Genomic DNA, 19,568 nt, shown 5'->3' on the forward strand with positions numbered 1-19,568 from the left:
CACCGAACGTTTCCTCACACTCATTTTTTTACATAACAACGATACCAATTTATCATACTCCATTGTAAGCGGTAATTTAACATGACACTGTGGAGGTGAACTATGCCTTACAGAGTTATTCTCCATTACAACCTCACTCCCCTCCCCCAATATAATGAAACCTTTATTTTTGGCTCTTCAGACATTATAAAAAAATGCTTGATAACAAGAAGAGAAGTATGAACAGAAGTTTGAAGGAAAGTTTTGAATGGATTTTCATAAAATCCTAACGCCTTTAAATAAGGCAAGTCCTAGCTTGGGGTACGGAATTTTTTTATGTAAAACGCAGTATAATACCACGCTTTATGTATTTGAATTATTGTTATGTCAGTTATCCGCAGAACACTTATTGGTGGGCCCAAAAATGAAGTAAAACGCAGTATAATACTGTGCTTTAGTAAAACGCAATATTATATTGCGTTTTACACAAAAAATAAATTATTTATGTCAGTTATCTGCAGAACACTTATTGGTGGGCCCAAAAATGAAGTAAAACACAGTATAATACTGCGCTTTAGTAAAACGTAGTATTATACTGCGTTTTACATTAAAAAATGAATTATTAACTAAAACGCAGTATTATACTATGTTTTCCTTTTAACGGCTACAAATTCCGTTAAACTAAAATGCAGTATAATACTGTGTTTTAGTTACAAAGGTAACTTTTTTTTTAGCTGTATAAAGGTATTTTGAGTCTAAAAATTCATTATTTTGGTTTCGGACTCCATTTTTTGGTTGTGTTGAACATTCTCTCCAATTTTCAATTGTTGATGCATTTCTCATCAACTTTTAATATTTTTTGGTTTGTTTCCTTCATAAATTGATTAATTTATAATTGCAATTAACTTCAACATTAGTAAGTTCACAAAAAGAGTAAAAGAATCTCATGTTTTCATTCTGCTTCTACTTACGATGTTCCTAGACAACATGGACATTACACTTTGCTTTTAATCTATAACGGATCGTTTGGTATGATGGATAAATAAAAATAATCTTAGAATAAAAATTTAGTACCGCCTTATTCCTTATTTGGTTACTAAATTTGGGATAAGTTATTTTAGCATTAAAAATAATAACAGGGTAACTTATAGACTAGAGAGTGGAATAATAACCCGAGGATAAAGCAGTAAAATTGTCAATCACAAGATTAATATAACATACCAAATATTCAATAAGAAATATTACTAAGATAACAAATCACAACATAAATAATTCAGTATAACTAATTTCAACATAACTAATTCCTGCATAACCAAACTACCCCTAACAATACTACAACAAATGTCGAGTATTGCTGCCAATTTAAATAGTTCAATCATCTTTGACTGTAATCGTCGGACTTTCCCGATACATAAGTATCATTGGCTATTCTCCTTTGCAAACATCAAGTGGCCAAATGAAAATAGAAAATTATTTATAATACCGGACCAGAAGTTAATTTTTTGGAGCTGATATATAATTTCTAAGACATGTTTGAAATGAAGAGTACAAATGCATTATATATAGTTAAACAGTTCAAAGGCATTTTTCTGTTGTCCCTGCAAGAAGCATATTACAGAAAGCTGTTTCTGAACGAAAAATTCACTGAAAAGGCAACAACACAACAATATGTGTGAAAGGATATTATAAACGGCTCGCTCTTTCCCTAAAAGAACATCATTTTTTTTATAACAGTGGTGTCCAGGCCAGCTAGGGCGCTCCTCGACTATCCCAAAAAGATTCATTCTCAAACATGCTAATGTCCTTCATCAATCCAGGCTGATTAAGAGGTAATATCGACATTGCAATAGGTTCTCTCCAGAAGACAAGAACATAATGAGAGTAACGCAGTTTCAACAGACGGTCATTATTTATCTCCTTTCACTAAATACAGAACATGGAAACAGAGAGAAAAAATCTTATCAACTTCAATTGCTAGCATACTAAATTCTAATTAAGCAAGATGTTATTTCTTAGAGTAAGTTTGATGATCAGGTCCAATATCACGCGATCCAGTGTTAATGTAAGGCCCACGAAAAGTCGCCTGGGGTGGTAATGGCTTTGATGAATCAATCACTGGAGTTGCCCCCGATGATCTTGACCTGAATTGAAACCATGATACCTTTCAATTTGGCAATACTTCGAGAGATTGCCTCTTTATTTGTAACTAGCAACAAAGTTTTACTTACGCCATGTAAAATGGAAAGGACAAGCCAGCAGCTGCAAAAGCTACCAAGCCTGTTGCAACAATGACATTGCGCTTGCGAGACATCAAGTGAGATAAAGCGGGATGTTTAAGTATCTGAATAACTGCGACATAAAAAAGATGAGGAATAAGCGAGAGCCAAAATAATTTTCCAGGAAATAAAAACCATTAAAGTTCAGTTACAAGTTACAACCTATAAAAAATCACAATGCAGCATCTTATTAGATTCTTCCTCAAAGCAACTACATAACTTTGAGGCAAAAGACTATTTTCCATAGAATTAAAAGAATTCATGTCTATACGAAACAGTTCAAAGGTCGCTCGAACAATATGCACACAGATTAAGAGACATCATAGATGGCATGAATAATAGGATTACGTTCAGGCACACCTGCAACATATCGTGCTTCTATATATAACAGTTCAAAGGTCACTCAAACAATATTCACACAGGTAAGAGACACCCAAGATGGCATGAATGATAAGATTACGTTCAGCAACACCTGCAGCATCTCATGATGCTAAGTGATGCAGGGGATTGTACTACTAATGGCAACAATGATTTTATTCCCTAAACCGTTGGATTGTAATTAATTGACTATGATATTCAAAATCCTTATAAATATATCGAATTCAAGTTTTACAGCTCGGAAGGACGATTTTCAAATGCCATATCTACCGCTGATCAGAAGATAAGACGGAAAAATCCTTGGGTTGTACTCTTTTCACCTACAACTATGGGTACACACAGTAAAAGAAATAATGCTTCGACAAAGAAACGATTAGTAGATAATGTCTACATAATTTTCTCTATGTTATATTTTATGATTTATTGTACAAAATCAGAACACTGCCTTAAGAGTGCTGATTACAATTCTTTCATCACGTTTCACATCAATATTCATGCATTGAACCTTAATCTAGTACTGCATACTATGAATAGATTTTAAATCAAAGTGTGTACGATAAGATTTATGGTGACTGATTGTGATGAAAATATGTTACAGATCAGACAATTCAGACAATCAGCCAGATAACAATTCGCTAACAACTTGAGTTACCTAATATCACCCCTCAAGCAAAGGTCACTATCAGCTATTCTCTATATTGTCCTCACTGAATGGTCAAGTTATGCCAAGTTCATGATAATTTGATGGGATGCTACTCATTTGACAGGACATCATTGGTGGTCTGGGCGACCTTGGGCTGAATGGCATGAATGGTCACAGAGAATGGGCTGCTGCAGAATATATTCCCATGGGATATTTGGTATCGAGGAAGAACTGTGGCAAGAGTTTTTCAATGACTCACCCGAAATTTTGGCTCTTTACATCTCTTATACTGTATGCTTTGAGAACTCACTACCTTACACTGAGACAATTACAGGTTATATAGCCATATTGAATACTCCCATCTATTTTCACAGAAGTACAGGCAATTAATACAGAGCAAATAGCATAACATTCCCGAAATTCCATTAGCCTTCAAGCTAAATTTTAAATAGTACAAGAAAAAGCTTGAACTATTCATTATGACGCCTGATTAATAAATTTTAGTTGCTTCATACATCTTATATGATGCGCTTACTACTGATGTGTTCAACAAGCAAATTTATACTATTGAAGCGTTTTTCATCCAAGGGAAACCTCTTTCAACCAAGTTAATTAGATCATTCTCATCATGATTGAAAACCCTCAATTTAGGTTCCACTGCTGCAGATCTGTAATAGTACTGGAATGAAATGTGGGCAAGATCTAGAAAGGACCTGCGGATCTCTAAATTGGTGGGTGAAACTAACTTTCACGATATTGACAAAACTTCACCTGACTACTGGTTGAAGTCAAGAGAAAGACCTTTGGAAATGCGTTCATTCATGAGTTTAGTAGCTTAAAAGACAATACAAAGAAAACAGAACAGAGAAGAAGAGCTCAAAAAATTCTGTATCCACTTAAGAAAGTGAAGCAATTCGCAGTAATCAGCATATTTTCAGAAAAAACGGCACATGAACGAAGTGCAATTGACCTTGCTATTGGTTGAGAATGGCATCACAATCTTTTCATTTACAAATAATAGACCTCAAATAGGTGTGAGAGGCCAAAAAAGAATAGGCGAGAGGTGATTAGGCAGGACATGGCGCATTTTTAGCTGACTGAGAATACGACCCTTGATAGGAGGTTGTGGAGGTTGATGATTAGGGTAGACGATTAGTAGTAGTAGAGCGTACTTTCCTTCCATTACAGTAGCTGTAGTATTACTCTTGTTTTGTCTTTTTCTTGGATTTCTAGTATTATCTGGCATTGCTTATGCTTCAGTTAGTTACTATTTAGCTGTTGCTACTATTTCTTTTCCTATGACTCTCTACTGTCTTTATATGTTGATTTGCCTTACTGTTGTGACTGTGCTTGCCTGAGTCAAAGGTCTCTTGGAAACAGCCTTTCTACCTGCACAAGGTACACACTAACCTCCCCAAACCTCACATGTGAGAATATACTGGGTATGTTATTGATAATAGACCTCAAATGATAATTATGCTCGGAGAAGGAATGCAATAATGAAAAGGCCTTTTGATGAGAAAGAGGTGGAGAACACAATAAAGAATTGTTCTGGAGATAACGCCCCTTGACCGAATGGCCTTTCTTTTATAGCTTTTGGGAAGTAAAAGAAAAAGGATGTTATGGGTTGCATGGATCAATTTTATCAGTGTTGCACATTTGAGAATACCTTTTTTCTAGTCTCCTTCATTCTACAAAATACAGCAGCATAAAGTTGGTTGGTTAACAAAAGAGATATCTTCAGCATACAGTACAAGTTTGTGGGCAGGGACTATGAAACTTTAAATTGAATTTTGAATTCCTTATCAAAAAGGGGAGTAGATTACTCTTTTGGCTTGATTTATGATGTAGAGACAATACCCTGAAAGCTATGTTGCTTGGGCTCTCCGAAAATATTGCTGAGTGCGTGTCGGATCCTCCAAAAGCAGTGCATTTTTAAAGGATCCGACCCAGGTACGGCAGCATTTTGGAGAGTCAGCACAGAACATAGCCTGAAAGATAACTTTCACAAGTCAAAGGCGAAACCATGATTTGAAGTTTATGGGTACTAAACTTGTCATCGAACCCATAGCTCGTCTTAGTTACTATGGGCACGCAATTACATATTTTATTTAGTGGATTTCCGAACACAAATACAATCTATGCAAAAGTTACTGGAAGGTTAAAATGTCCCCAAAATACTGAACCTTCCAACAACATCAAATTATATTATAGTTACTCTTAAAACAAGAACAAATTTTTATTTGTTCATTTCAAACCTCATGGATATTCAAAAGTTAATGTAGTATCAAACTGAAAATTTAAAAGAATTAAAACCTAAAAACCTTTATTTTATCTAAGAATTCAAATGACAAATCAAAGAGTCATACAACCTAGTGAAGTTACAAAAAGCAAAACCTAGAATCTTAGGAGAGTAAATTAAACGAAAAATTAAAACATTACCAGGAAAAATGTATGGAACTGAAGCTTTTCTGCTTCGATGTTCTCTTCTCTATTGAGCAGCACCCGACCCGCTTGATGATTTAGGTGTTATTTGCTTGCTATTAGACCAAAAATTTTCCCCCTCGTTCTTTTAGCTATTTTTCCAATTTTATTCCACAAAACAGTAATTTTCTAGCAAAAGGAGAAAAAGAAAAATATACTGAATGAAATAGTAATCAATTAGTAATGAATAATGCATAAATTGGTATGCAAGAATTATTTAATATATTGTTTGATATATTACAAATTTTATATAATATATAGTTTGATGTATTACAAATTGTGCATAATATTTAGTTTGATATATTATAGACTAGTATACAATGCATAATTTAAAAATTATGTAGGTATATAACTTAAATAACTAACCACATGATACACCCTACGCTTCATTTTATATGGGTTTTTTTTCGTTCAAAAAGAATGAGATAGATATTGAAAATATCTTTAACTATAAACTTCTCATTTTATTCAGGGTAATATACATTTATAATATAAATATCACAAATTCTAAGGATACTTTTTATGAGTGTTTTTATTAAAATTTAAATAATAAAATGAATTACAATATAATTAAAAATTCTATGTAATCTATTTCAACTAGCACTAGTATTAAGTACACGAAAGGGTGTCAAATGGGCGGGATAGACTGATTTTAGGCGGATCAAAATTGATTAAGCAAATAAATGGGTCGGGTCAAGATGCGTTAAAATTTATATGTAGCCCAACCAGCCCAATTCTTACCAAACTTTAATTAATATGCATTATTTTCGTAAAAATTGCACAGGGGCGCCTTATTTGATTGCCCCCATTTAACTTATACCCATTTTTTAAAAATTTTTTAACTTGTACCCACTTTTAAACAACTTCAACCCCCTTTCTCCTCCTCATTCTCCTCCTTCTTCTTTCTTCTGCTGTTGTTGGTGCTGCTATGCAACTTCAGTCCATAGGATGATTGCCATAATTATGTTTATCAGATTATTTAAAAATAAATTATAAATAATTACGTAAGTTAGTAGACAATAATTTGTGAATATTTCCACGTACGTAAGTTAGTAGACAATGATAATTCTGTTCTTTTCACCTTTATTGTTTTCAAAATTTATGATTTAGATACTGTTGGCAACCTGATTATTTATCTAGTATGTTAGAAAGTTTTTTCAAAAACTTCAGCTTATATAGTGCTGAAGTTTTTACAAATGAACTAAATAACTTCAGCATCTTCTGCTGAAGTTTTTGAAAAAGCTTTATGACAAAACTAATGAATCCAGGACAAAAAAACTTCAGCTTTTAGTGATGAAGTTTTTACAAATGAACTAAATAACTTCAGCATCTTCTGCTGAAGTTTTTGAAAAAGCTTATCCAGGACAAAAAACTTCAGCTTATTTAGTGCTGAAGTTTTTATAAATAAACTAAATAACTTCAGCATCTTCTACTGAAGTTTTTGAAAAAGCTTAATGACAAAACTAATGAATCCAGGACAAAAAAAACTTCAGCTTATTTAGTGCATTTACAAACAAAAGCTTCAGCAAATAGAGAACAAAACTTCAGCTACTATGCTTAAGTTCAGCAATTACAAACAAAAACTTCAGCAAATAGAGAACAAAACTTCAGCTACTATGCTTAAGTTCAGCAATTACAAACAAAAACTTTAGCACACTTGGTTCAGCACACTTGCTACTTCAGGCACATCTACTAGAATGCTGAAGTTTTGCGTGATTGCCTTTGCTACTTCGGCCACGTATGCTGAAGTTATGCGAAAAAGTGGGTACGCTTGCAATTTTTTTGCAAAGCGGGCACAAGTTAAAATGTGACCCAAAAAGCTGGTATAGATGCAAATGCCCCATTATTTTCTTATGAATTGTATATTTACTAAATAAGACTTTTTTTCTTTTGTTATGGTTATATATAACATATCAAATAAAAAAATTCTTTCTAAGATATTTTTGGCAAAGTTACTCATGGATCAATTTGGGCTAAAAACCAACCAAACTTAAATTGGGTTGAGATGGGTGGGTCAAGATAGTTTGAATTCAATAAATGGGCAGACAAATAATCAGCCCAGCTTTGGGCAGGTCATGTGGGCTTGGGCCAAATTTGGCAGCCCTAAGTATAGGATTAGATAACAATAATCTCAAGCTCTCTATATATAATTTGTTTCACAGTAACAAGTTTCATACAACCACTAAATCTTAACTAATTAGCAATATTAAGTATGAAGATTACCAAAGCAATGATTATAGTCATCTTCTTCCTTATTTTCTCTGTATGCTCTAGTTTAGGTGAATCTTCATTTGAAGATTCCCCTTCACTGAAAGTGAAAGGAATTGATGTTCTAACTCAAGATAAAATTAGCCGCTCTTTTCGCCTAACGATGTCTCAAAGGAAAGACTCAAAATATGATGTATGATGATGGCCAGTGCGTTGTAAATCTCAATTTAATGTTAAAAATCCTTAGTGAAATAGTTAAGTATCTCAATTTATGCTTATTTAATTTGATGGAAATCTAATTGATAAATTATTTGTTCTCTTTGTATTGCAAATCTTTTATGTTTATATACCTTTTAGCATCTCTAACTTTTTTAATACTTTTGATAACATTTCGTTAAGTCTTTGTTTGATTGATCTAACCTTTAGTACTGTAAAATGAAATCGAATATCTAAATTAAAGGGACTTAATTATCAGATTAAACATAACTATTGGAAACAACCTCTTGATCTTCGCAAGGTACGAGTAAGATCTATGTATACACTACCACATCAGACCTCACTTGTAGGATTACACTAGATTTATTGTTGTTGTCGTAAATTAAAGTGACTTAACTAGTGTTCCTTCCATTTTATTTTATGTGGTATTATATCTATATTACTACCTTCGTCTTAATTTATGTAGTAATGTCTGGCTGGACACGAAGTTTTAAAAAGAAAAACTTTTAAAACTTATGGTCTAAATTAGCTTTTATATATTTGTATTGCTATAAATTATCTCATCAAGGATAAGACAAAAAGTTTAAAATTAGTTGGTTCTAAAAAAGACAATTTTTTCTTTGGAATAAACGAACTAAAAAAGTCTAACATACAAATTGGGATGGAAGGAGCAGTTCATTCCGAAAAAAATGTACTCCCTTCGTTTCAAATTATCTGTCATGTTTCTCTTTTATACGTTCATTAAGAAAACCTTAATTAGGAGGGAATTTTGAATATTTTACCGTTATTTATGTCTTAAGACATGATCTCTCTTTATTGAATATTTACCTACTTTTTTCGTCTCTATCTTCAAAAATAATCTATATTATATTAAACGGAAAAGGGTTAGAAATATCCCTCTACTATTCGAAAATGTTAATTTAGATCCTCCGTCATACTATTAGTCCACTAAAGTCCCCGACGTCATAGAATTGATGTAAAAATACCCCTCTACCGCTAGAATCCTCCACCATGGAAACATTATCCCATGTGGCCTGCCATATCACTGAGGTGGATGCCACATGACATGCCACCTCACTGCACCTATTCCATTTTACCCCTCTCTATTTCCATTTTACCCCTCTCTATTTCTTCTTCTTCTTCTTCTTCTTCTTCTTCTTCTTCCACCACCACCACCTCCCTAAAAAAAACCCACATAATTCGCATTTCTTCCCCAAGTTCTCATTAAAGGTGTGGTGGCCCGAGTATATAAGATAGATATATGTATATGTGATGACCCGATAGGTCATCTATAGTTTTAAACCCTAATTCTATGTTTCGAAGCCTCTAATAGATTCTTTAAACCTTTCTCGATTTGCATGCGCAATTTGGGTATTTTTTCGGAAAGCTTTTATGTTAAAAGTTGATAAAATATGAAATTTTGCCTTAAAATCTATTTGAGTTGATTTCGATCAATATTTTAAGCAAACGGATCCGGATCCATATTTTGACGGTCCCGGTGGGTTCGTATCGTGATTTGGGACCTGGGCGTATGCCCGAAATCGAATTCGGAGGTCCCTAGCTCGAGTTATCGTTTTTGTCGAAAATTGAAAGTTTAAAGGTTTAATGAATTCAAAGATTTTACCAATGCTTGATTTTGTTGATACCGGATCCGTATTTTGGTTTCGGAACTCGGTATAGGTCCATTACTATATTTATGATTTGTCTGTCAAATTTGGTAAAAAACGGAGTTAGTTTGACATGATTCTAACGTCCAGTTGTTATAATATAAGTTCTATAGTTTTCTTGAAAATTTCATTTGATTTGGTGTCTGATTCATAGTTCTAGGCATTATTTTGGTGTTTTGATCTCGTAAGCGAGTTCGTATGAGGTTTTTGAACTTGTGTCCATATTTGGTTTGGAGCCCCGAGGGCTCGGGTGAGTTTCAGATAGGTTACGGATGATTTATACTTAGAAAAATCTGGTTTTTAGGACTTTTACTGGTTTCAGATATAATGTACTTCGCAATCGCGAAGCCATTACCGCGACCGCGAAGGGGAACTGGGCAGGGGAGGATTTTACTTTATGCGAATGCGAATGATTGTACGCGAACACGAAGTGGAGGGAGGCTGTCCTTCGTGAACGCGGACAGTGTACTGTGAATGGGTAGCTTTGTGGATATGGAGGAGGGGAACTAACCTATTCTCTTCGCGATCACGACACAAGGCTCGTGAATGCGTAGGCTGGTGGGTGTAAGCCTTCGCGAACGCGAAGGGTATCTCGCGAACACGTAGGCTATTTGAGCCGCTGCTTCGCGAATGCGTCAGGCCCTTTGTGAACGCGAAGAAGGCCTGACATCCAGTGATTAAAAATAGACCAAAAACGGGATTCTTCCATTTTTTTCATAAACTCTCCATTAGAGCTCGGCCTAGAGGCGATTTTGAAGTGAAAACTCAACATCAATGCATAGGTTTGTACACTTTAACTCATTTTCTTTCATTTTTAACATCACCCATTAATTTCTAGCCCTAATCTTTGTTCTTCCATCGTAGAAACTGGGGATTTAAGAAGAATTTGTGTTTTTTTTTGCAAATTAGGGATTTAGACCTCAAATTGAGGTCGGATTTCGAAACTAATTATATAATCGGGCTCGGGGGTGAATGGGTAAATAGATTTTGGTCCGAACCTCGGGTTTTGACCAAGCGAGTCCAGGGCGATTTTTGACTTTTTGGGAGAAAGTGAGGAAATCCTAAATTTATGCATTGTAATTGATTCCTTTAGCAATATTTGACATTATTGAGTCAATTGCAGTTAGATACGAGTGGTTTGGAGGCGGATTCTAGGGGAAAGGCTCCGGTAGAGGTTTGAGTCGACTTTTGGAGCGAGCTAAGTGTCGTGGTTAACCTTGACTTAAGGAATTAGGACTTGTTTGCCTATTTGCTACTTGTTTAAATGTTGGATACAACGTATATGTGAGGTGACGAGTACTTATGTGTTGTTCTTGGGTTAAAACATGCGTGTGAGACTTGTTTCTTGTAATTTGTTGCTTTCTTTTATCATGATATCCATGCTTAGACTAGTTAACTACTAAATTGATAGTTCTTTCCGCATTTATGGGCTATCTGTGATAATTGAGTATTGTTTTGGTAGTTGAGGTTGGTATTGTGGAACCATTGTTGACGTAAGGTTTATTCTTATTTAATTCTATCTCCCTGTTGTTATATGTTCATTGTTACATGGTAAGAGAGAGCGTTAAAGCATGAAGGGTGATGTCGTGCCATATTTATCATGTTATTGAGAGATTAAGAGTAAAAGCACGAAAGGTGATGTCGTGCCATTATTACTATCTCATGGTGAGGCTGAGAGTAAAATCACGAAGGGTGATGCCGTGCAGTTTTATTCATTATGTTTGTTCATTTTGTTGGTTAAGGGTTTATGGACTGTTTCTTATTATCATTCCCTACTGTGGTTACCGTATCTTGTACCCCTTTCGCATGTCTCTTCCCAATAGTACTTGTTATTCTTTATTTGTTGTTATGTTGTACGTATATCTCCATTTGTACATGTTTATTTATGTGGGTATCCTGTCATAGCCTCATCACTACCTCGTCGAGGTTAGGCTCGACACTTACAGAGTATATTGGACCGGTTGTACTCATGCTACACTCTGCACTTCTTATGCAGATTTTGGTACTGGTCCCAACTGTCCGTAAGGCGTATCAGCTCGGATTAGCATTTGGAGACTCGAGGTAGATCTGCTGGAGTCCGCAGACCTTGAAGTCCCCTTTCTCCTTCCTTATTTCACTATTCATTTTATTCGAGACAGTTGTATTTATTTCAGACTTTATATGTAGAACCTCTAGAAGCTTGTATACTTGTGACTCCAGATCCGGGTTGTACTAGATATCAAATGTTTATGCTATTTCGTACCTCATTTTAGCTTTATTTCTATTTAATCGGTCAAAATTGTTCGAAGTGGTTAAATTTGGCAAAGATTACTCTGACGTTGGCTTGCCTAGAAAGTGAAATGTTAGACGCCATCACGATCCCGAAGGTAGAAATTTTGGATCGTGACACGTTGGTATTAGAGCACTAGGTTGCCTAGGTCTCACAGTCACGAACAGGTTTAGTAGAGTCTGGAGGATCCGTACGGAGGCGTCTGTACTTATATTCCAGAGGCTATGGAGTTTAGGAACAAATTTCACTTTTATTCTTCTCTGTCGTGCGATTTATTCTATCATTGTTGATTGAACTCTTCTATTCTTGTCCTCCCGCAGATGGTGAGAACACGTACTGCATCTTCAGCTAGACAGCAGCCGGAGCCCCCAGTGGCAACTCCTACTAGGGGCAGAGGATGAGGCCGAGGTCGTACCAGAGAACGAGGTCACGCCAGAGGACGAGGCAGAGGCAGAGCTCAGCCTACAGCTCGAGCACCACCACCAGCAGTGGAGCCTCAGGTAGATTTTGATGAGGAGGTTACAGTTCAGACTAGGGCTGCTTATCGGGCGGATCGGACGGTTATTTATGTTTAACAGTTTGGCTTATCGGTTATCGGCTTTTAAATGTATTAATCCACTAGCCACCTGATAAGATATCGGGCGGATTGGTATCGATTTAGCTATTATCGGACAGTTATCGGGCGGTTTATCGGCCTATTTGAACCTGTATTATAGAGGCCTATTTTGGCACAACGGGATATATTAAACTTTTTCAAAATACAACTGATACAGCTAGCAGATGTTATTTAAATGTTTTCAACATATTGATAGTATCACAAGACACAACCAATAATGGACAAACATAATTGAACATTGACACACTGAGGAGTTGTATAAACCTGAATGATATCAAACCAAAGACTAGCATTGTACACAAACATGATGACAATACATGAACTGCAGAAGAAACAAGCAAAGAATTAGAAGGCGAGAACGAAAAAAATGTAGGTCCAGGAGCAATCATAGCATCTGGATTGGGTGGGCTGGGGCTAGAACGAATTAAGGGTAGTGGATAATTTAGATTTTAGGGTTTCTAATAGTGGATAAGTGGAAGGGATATATAATATACATATGGATAAAAATATATAAATATAAAAATTCTTAACAAGTTACGATTTATCCGATAAGAAAATTGAATAATCCGTCCCCAAACCGATAAGCGATTAATAATGAAATTTCAATTCGTTCCCCACCCGTTAATCCAATAACTGGATACCAATAAGCTAATTAGCCACTTTTGCGGTTCGGTTTTCAGTATTGGTTTTGAACACCCCTAGTTTAGATTGTACTTGTTGGACCAGCTCAGGTCCCAGAGGGATTCATCGCCACCCTAGTGCTTCAGGATGCTCTAGTCCGTTTGGTGGGCCTTATGGAGAGTGTGGCCTAGGCTGGTACATTTCCTATGGCACCAACTGTCTCTCAAGCTGGGGGAGGAGCACAGACTCCCACTATTCACACTCTGGAGCAGATGGCTAGCTCCCTAGTATCAGACTCCAGCATCCCTACCAGTTGGGGTAGTTCAGCTGGTTATTGCGGCACAGGCCGGTGATAGGCCCGCCATGTCTTCTGAGAGCTTATTGAGATTGGACAAGTTTACCAAGATCTTCCCAGTTCACTTTAATGGTACACATTCTGAGGAACCACATGATTATCTTAACCACTGTCATGAGGCGCTGTAGAACATGTGGATAGTTGAGACCAATGGAGTTGATTTTGGTATGTTTTAGATGACGAGTTCTACTAAGAGATAGTGGAAGGATTATGTATCGACCAGACCAGAGAAGTTCCTCCCTATCACATTGAGAGGATTACCGCAGGCAGTTCGAGCGGCTCCAGCTAGGCAGTATGACTGTTACTCAGTACGAGACCCATTTTGTGGATCTAGCCCGTCATGCTATTCTTCTGCTTCCTACCGAGAGAGAGAGAGAGAGAGAGAGAGAGAGAGAGTGAGGAGGTTTATTGATGGAATCACTCACCCTATCATGCTACAGATGGCCAAGGAAACTAGGGGTGAAATTTCTTTTCAAGCGACTGCTAACATCGCCAGGCGGATCGAGGTGGTTCTTGCACAGGAGAAAGGGTAAGGGTATGATAAGAGGTCTCGCCATTCCGGTGGTCTCAGTGGTGCCTCATCTGGAATCAGGGGTACTTTTGGTAGAGGCCATCCTCCCAAGCCATTTCATTCAACGTTCCAGGCATCCCACAATGCTTCAAGTGGTCACGGCCCTCATATGTCTCATTTTGACTAGTTAGCCTACAGTGCACCATAAGCTCTTATTAGTGCACCTCTACTCCGGAGTTTTTAGAGTGGTTACTTAGGTCCACAAGGTCAGTTTCAGAGTCAGCAGTCACAACATCCGAGGTCCTGTTATGTTTGTGGTGACCCGAGGCACATTGCTAGATTTTGCCCTCGGGCACCGGGCGGCTCACAACAGAAAGGTTCTCGTGCCATGGTCCTGATACTAGGTGCTTCATCGCCCGCTTAGTCAGTCAGAGGTAGGGGTCAAATAGCTAGATGTGGAGGTCAGCCCGTTAGAGGTGGAGGCCAGCTAATTAGAGGCCGTCCCAGGGATGTGGTTCAAAGTGGTAGGGGCCAGGCCCGATGCAATGCTTTCCCAGCCAGCCCTGAGGCCGAGTCATTTGACGTTGTTATCACAGGTATTGTTTAAGTTTTCCATAGGGATGTTTCAGTTCTATTTGATCCGGGATCTACTTATTCCTACATGTCATCATATTTTGCTTCATATCTGGTTGTGCCTCATGATTCTTTGAGTGCTCCTATGTATGTGTCCACACATGTGGGAGATTCTATTGTAGTAGATCGTGTCTATTGTTCGTATGTAGTTACCATTAGGAGTCTCGAGACTAGCGTAGATCTCCTACTTCTCGATAGGGTTGATTTTGATGTCATCTTGGGCATGGATTGGCTATCACCTTATCATGCTATATTAGATTGTCATGCCAAGATGGTGACCTTAGCCTTATCGGGGTTTCCTCGATTAGAGTGAAGGGGGGACTCCTGGCCATTCTACCAGTAGGGTTATCTCTTATGTGAAGGCTCGGCATATGGTCGAGAAGGGGTGTCTAGCTTATTTGGCTTATGTCTGTGATTCTAGTGCAAAGGTTCCTTCCATGGATTCAGTACCAGTTGTTCGTGAGTTTCCATAGGTGTTTCCTACAGATCTACCGGGGATGCCACCCGATAGAGATATTGAATTCTGTATTGATTTGGCTCTAAGCACTTAGCCCATTTCTACTCCACCATATACCGTATGGCCCTACCAAAGTTGAAAGAATTGAAGGAGCAGTTGCAAGATTTACTTGATAAGGTCTTCATTATACCTAGTTTCTCACCATGGGGTACACTTGTGTTGTTCGTGAAGAGGAAGGATGGATCGATGAGGATGTGCATAGATTACCAGCAGTTAAACAAAGTCACCATCAAGAACAAGTATCCATTGCTAAGGATTGATGACTTATTTGATCAGCTTGAGGGTGCCAAGAAGTTTTCGAATGTTGATTTGAGGTCTGACTACCATCAGTTGAAGATTAGGGCATCTGATATCCCTAAGATAGCTTTTCGGACTCGGTATGAGCATTATGAGTTTCTAGTGATGTCATTTGGGCTGATAAATACCCCAGCAACATTTATGGATTTGATGAACCGGGTGTTCAAGCCCTATTTGGATTCCTTTGTGATGGTGTTTATTGATGATATATTGATCTACTCCCACAGTTTGGAGGAGCACGAGCAATATCTACGGATTATACTTCAGACTCTAAGAGACAACCAATTATATGTCAAATTTTTGAAGTGCGAGTTTTGGTTCAACTCGGTCACTTTCTTAGGGCACGTCGTATCGGCAGAGGGCATTCAGGTGGACCCTAAGAAGATTGAGGTAGTTCAGAACTGACCTAAACCCACTGCAGCTATGGAGATATGGAGTTTCTTAGGTTTGGTGGGTTATTACTATCGGTTTGTGGAGGGATTCTCATGTATAGCAGCCTCATTGACTAGGTTGACCCAGAAGGGTGCCCCGTTTAGATGATCAGACGAGTATGGGGCAAGCTTTCAGAAGCTCAAGACTGCTTTGACTGCGACATCGTTGTTGATGTTGCCCATAGGTTCAAGATCTTATACGGTGTATTGTGGTGCATCTCGTGTTGGGCTCGGAGCAGTATTGATGCAGGATGGCAGGCTGATCGCATATGTGTCCCGGCAGTTGAAGGTCGATGAGAAGAATTTCCCTATTCATGATCCAGAGCTGACAGCCATTGTTCACGCGCTGAAGATTTGAAGGCATTATCTTTATGGTGTGCGGTGCGAGGTTTTCGCGGATCACCGGAGTCTACAGTATTTGTTCAAACAAAAGGATCTCAATTTGAGGCAGAACAGGTGGTTGGAGCTATTGAAAGACTATGTTATCACTATTTTGTATCATCCCGAAAGGCCAATGTAGTGGCTGATGCCTTGAATAGAAAGGCAGCGAGTATGGGCAACCTTGCGCACATTCCAGTCGCTGAGAGGCCTCTTGCATTAGATGTTCAGGCTTTGGCCAATCAGTTCATGAGGTTGGATATTTCAGAGCCTAATCATGTTCTAGCTTGTACAATCACTCGATCTTCTTTGTTTGAGCGCATCAGAGAGTGGCAGTATGATGACCCTCATTTGCTTGTCCTTAGGGACACAGTCCGGCATGGTGGTGCCAGGTAGGTTATGATGGAGTTTTTAGAATGCAGGGTCATATTTGTGTGCCCAATATAGATGGGCTTCATGAGTTGATTCTTGAGAAGGCCCACATTTTCGTGTATTCTATTCATCCAGGTGCCGCCAATATGTATCAACACTTGCAGCAGTATGATTGGTAGAGGAGGATGAAGAAGGATATAGTGGTATATGTAGCTCGGTGTCTAAATTGTCAGCAAGTAAAGTATGAGCATAGAGGCCTGGTGGTTTACTTCAGAAGTTAGAGATTCCTGAGTGGAAGTGGGAGCGTATCACTATGGATTTGGTTGTTGGACTCCCACGAACTCAGAGGAAGTTCGATGCGGTGTGGGTCATTGTGGACAGGCTGACCAAGTCAACGCATTTCATTCCTATGGTAGTTACCTATTCTTCAAAGCGGTTGGTTAAGATCTACATCCGCGAGATTGTCCATCTTCACGGTGTTCCCGTGTCTATCATTTCTGATCGAGGTACGCAATTCATCTTGCACTTTTGGAGAGTAGTACAACATGAGTTGGGCACGCAGGTTGAGTTGAGCACAACATTTCATCCTCAGACGGACAGTCAGTTCGAGCACACTATTCAGATATTGGAGGATATGCTCCGCGCTTGTGTTATAGATTTCGAGGGTTCATGTGATCAGTTCTTGCCACTTGCGGAGTTTGCCAGCTACCAGTCGAGCATTTAGATGGCCTCCTATGAGGCATTATATGGGAGGCGGTGCTGTTCTCCAGTTGGATGGTTCGATCCAGGGGAGGCTCGGTTGTTTGGTACAGATTTAGTACATGATGCCTTGGATAAGGTCAAGATTATTCAAGATCGACTTCGCACAGCTCAGTCCAAGCACAAGAGTTATGCCGACCTAGAGTTCGTGATGTTGCATTCATGGTCGAAGAGAGGGTGTTGCTCCGGGTTTCACCCATGAACGGTGTGATGAGGTTCGGAAAGAAGGGCAAGTTGAGCCCTAGGTACGTCGGACCTTTTGAGATTCTTCAGAGAGTGGGTGAAGTGGCTTACAAGCTCGCATTTCCACCGAGTTTATCAGCAGTCCATACGGTGTTCCATGTGTCCATGATCCGAAAATATCACGATGATCCGTCCCATGTGTTAGATTTCAGTTCAGTCCAATTGGACAAGGATTTGACTTATGAGGAGGAGCTGATGGCTATTCTAGCCCGGTAGGTTCGATAGTTGAGGTCTAAGAGTTATCCTTCAGTTGGAGTGTAGTGGAGAGGTCAGCCCATCGAGGCAGCTACTTGAGAGTCCGAGTCGGACATGCAGAGTAGATATCCACACTTTTTCACCAATCCAGGTACTTTTCTATGTCCGTTCGAGGACGAACGGTTGCTTTAGAGGTGGAGAATATGATGACCTGATAGGTCATCTAGAGTTTTAAACCCTAATTCTGTGTTTCTAAGTCTCCAATAGCTTTTTTTAGCCTTCATCGGTTTGCGTGCACAATTCGGGTGTTTTTCAGAAGGCTTTTAAGTTAAAAATTGATAAAATATGAAATTTTGCCTTGAAAATCCATTTGAGTTGATTTTGGTCAATATTTTGAGTAAATGAACCTGGATCTGTGTTTTGACAGTCCCGGTGGGTTCGTATTGTGATTCGGGACCTGGGCATATGCCCAGAAATGAATTCGGAGGTCTCTAGCTCGAATTATCGTTTTTTGTCGAAAATTGAAGTTTAAAGGTTTAATGAATTCAAAGATTTGATAATTGTTTGACTTTTTTGATACCGGATCCGTATTTTGGTTTCAGAACTCGATATAGGTTCATTACTATATTTATGACTTATTTGTCAAATTTGGTGAAAAATGGAGTTAGTTTGACGTGATTCGGACGTCCGGTTGCTATAATAGAAGTTCTAAAGTTTTTTTGAAAATTTCATTTGATTTGGTGTCCTATTCGTAGCTCTAGGCATTATTTTGGAGTTTTGATAGCGTGAGTGAGTTCATATGAAGTTTTTAAACTTGTGTGCATATTTGGTTTGGAGCCCCGAGGGCTCGGGTGAGTTTTTGATACGCTACAGATGATTTATACTTAGAAAAATCTGGTTTTTTGGACTTCTACTAGTTTCTGGTGTAATGTACTTCACGATCGCGAAGCCACTACTGCGACCGTGAATGGGGAACTGGGCAGGGGAGGATTTTACTCTATGCAAACGCAAATGACTATATGCGAACGCGAAGTGGAGGGGGGGCTGCCCTTCGCGAATGCGAACAGTGTACCGCGAACACATAGCTTTGTGGATCTGGAGGAGGGGAACTGACCTATACTCTTCGCGAACGCAGCACAAGGCTCGCGAACGCGTAGGCTATTTGAGCCGCTGCTTCGCGATCACGTCAGGCCCTTCATGAATGCGAAGAAAGCCTGCCGCCCATTAGAGCTCAGCCTAGAGGCGATTTTGAAGAGAAAACTCAACATCAATTCATAGGTTTGTACGCTATAACTCACTTCCTTCTATTTCTAACATCACCCATTAATTTCTAGCCCTGACCTTTGTTCTTCCCTGGTAGAAACTAGGGATTTAGGAAGAATTGGTTTTTTTTTTTGCAAATTAAGGATTTAGACCTCAAATTGAAGTCGGATTCCGAAACTAATTACATAATCGGGCTCGGGGGTGAATAGGTAAGTGAATTTTGGTCCGAACCTCAGGTTTTGACCAAGCAGGTCTGG

At 38.4% G+C, this 19,568-nt stretch overlaps 1 protein-coding gene across 2 annotated transcripts; it reads right to left on the minus strand.

The window, feature by feature from the left end:
• Positions 1–1,511: 1,511 nt before the first annotated feature.
• Positions 1,512–5,849, minus strand: LOC104230563 (uncharacterized). 2 transcript variants are annotated; one of them, XM_009783404.2, is made up of 4 exons: positions 5,719–5,842; positions 5,103–5,267; positions 2,208–2,328; positions 1,512–2,120 (listed from the first exon to the last, which is right to left on the minus strand). In XM_009783404.2, exons 3-4 carry the CDS (start codon positions 2,288–2,290, stop codon positions 1,985–1,987), a joined length of 219 nt encoding a protein of 72 aa, XP_009781706.1. In that variant the 5' UTR covers positions 2,291–2,328; positions 5,103–5,267; positions 5,719–5,842; the 3' UTR covers positions 1,512–1,984. The 2 variants fall into 2 exon arrangements, with proteins under 2 accessions (XP_009781706.1, XP_009781705.1); XM_009783403.2 differs by lacking the exon at positions 5,103–5,267 and having other exon boundaries at positions 5,719–5,849.
• Positions 5,850–19,568: the final 13,719 nt, after the last annotated feature.

Source organism: Nicotiana sylvestris, chromosome 11, assembly GCF_000393655.2.
Source record: "Nicotiana sylvestris chromosome 11, ASM39365v2, whole genome shotgun sequence".
NCBI lineage: Eukaryota > Viridiplantae > Streptophyta > Magnoliopsida > Solanales > Solanaceae > Nicotiana > Nicotiana sylvestris.

Coding starts and splice junctions, on each gene's coding strand:
- LOC104230563 (XM_009783403.2), bottom strand. CDS start 2,290: ATGTCTCGCAAGCGCAATGTCATTGTTGCAACAGGCTTGGTAGCTTTT. Junction 2,121..2,207: donor TCCTTTCCATTTTACATGGC/GTAAGTAAAACT, acceptor GTTTCAATTCAG/GTCAAGATCATCGGGGGCAA.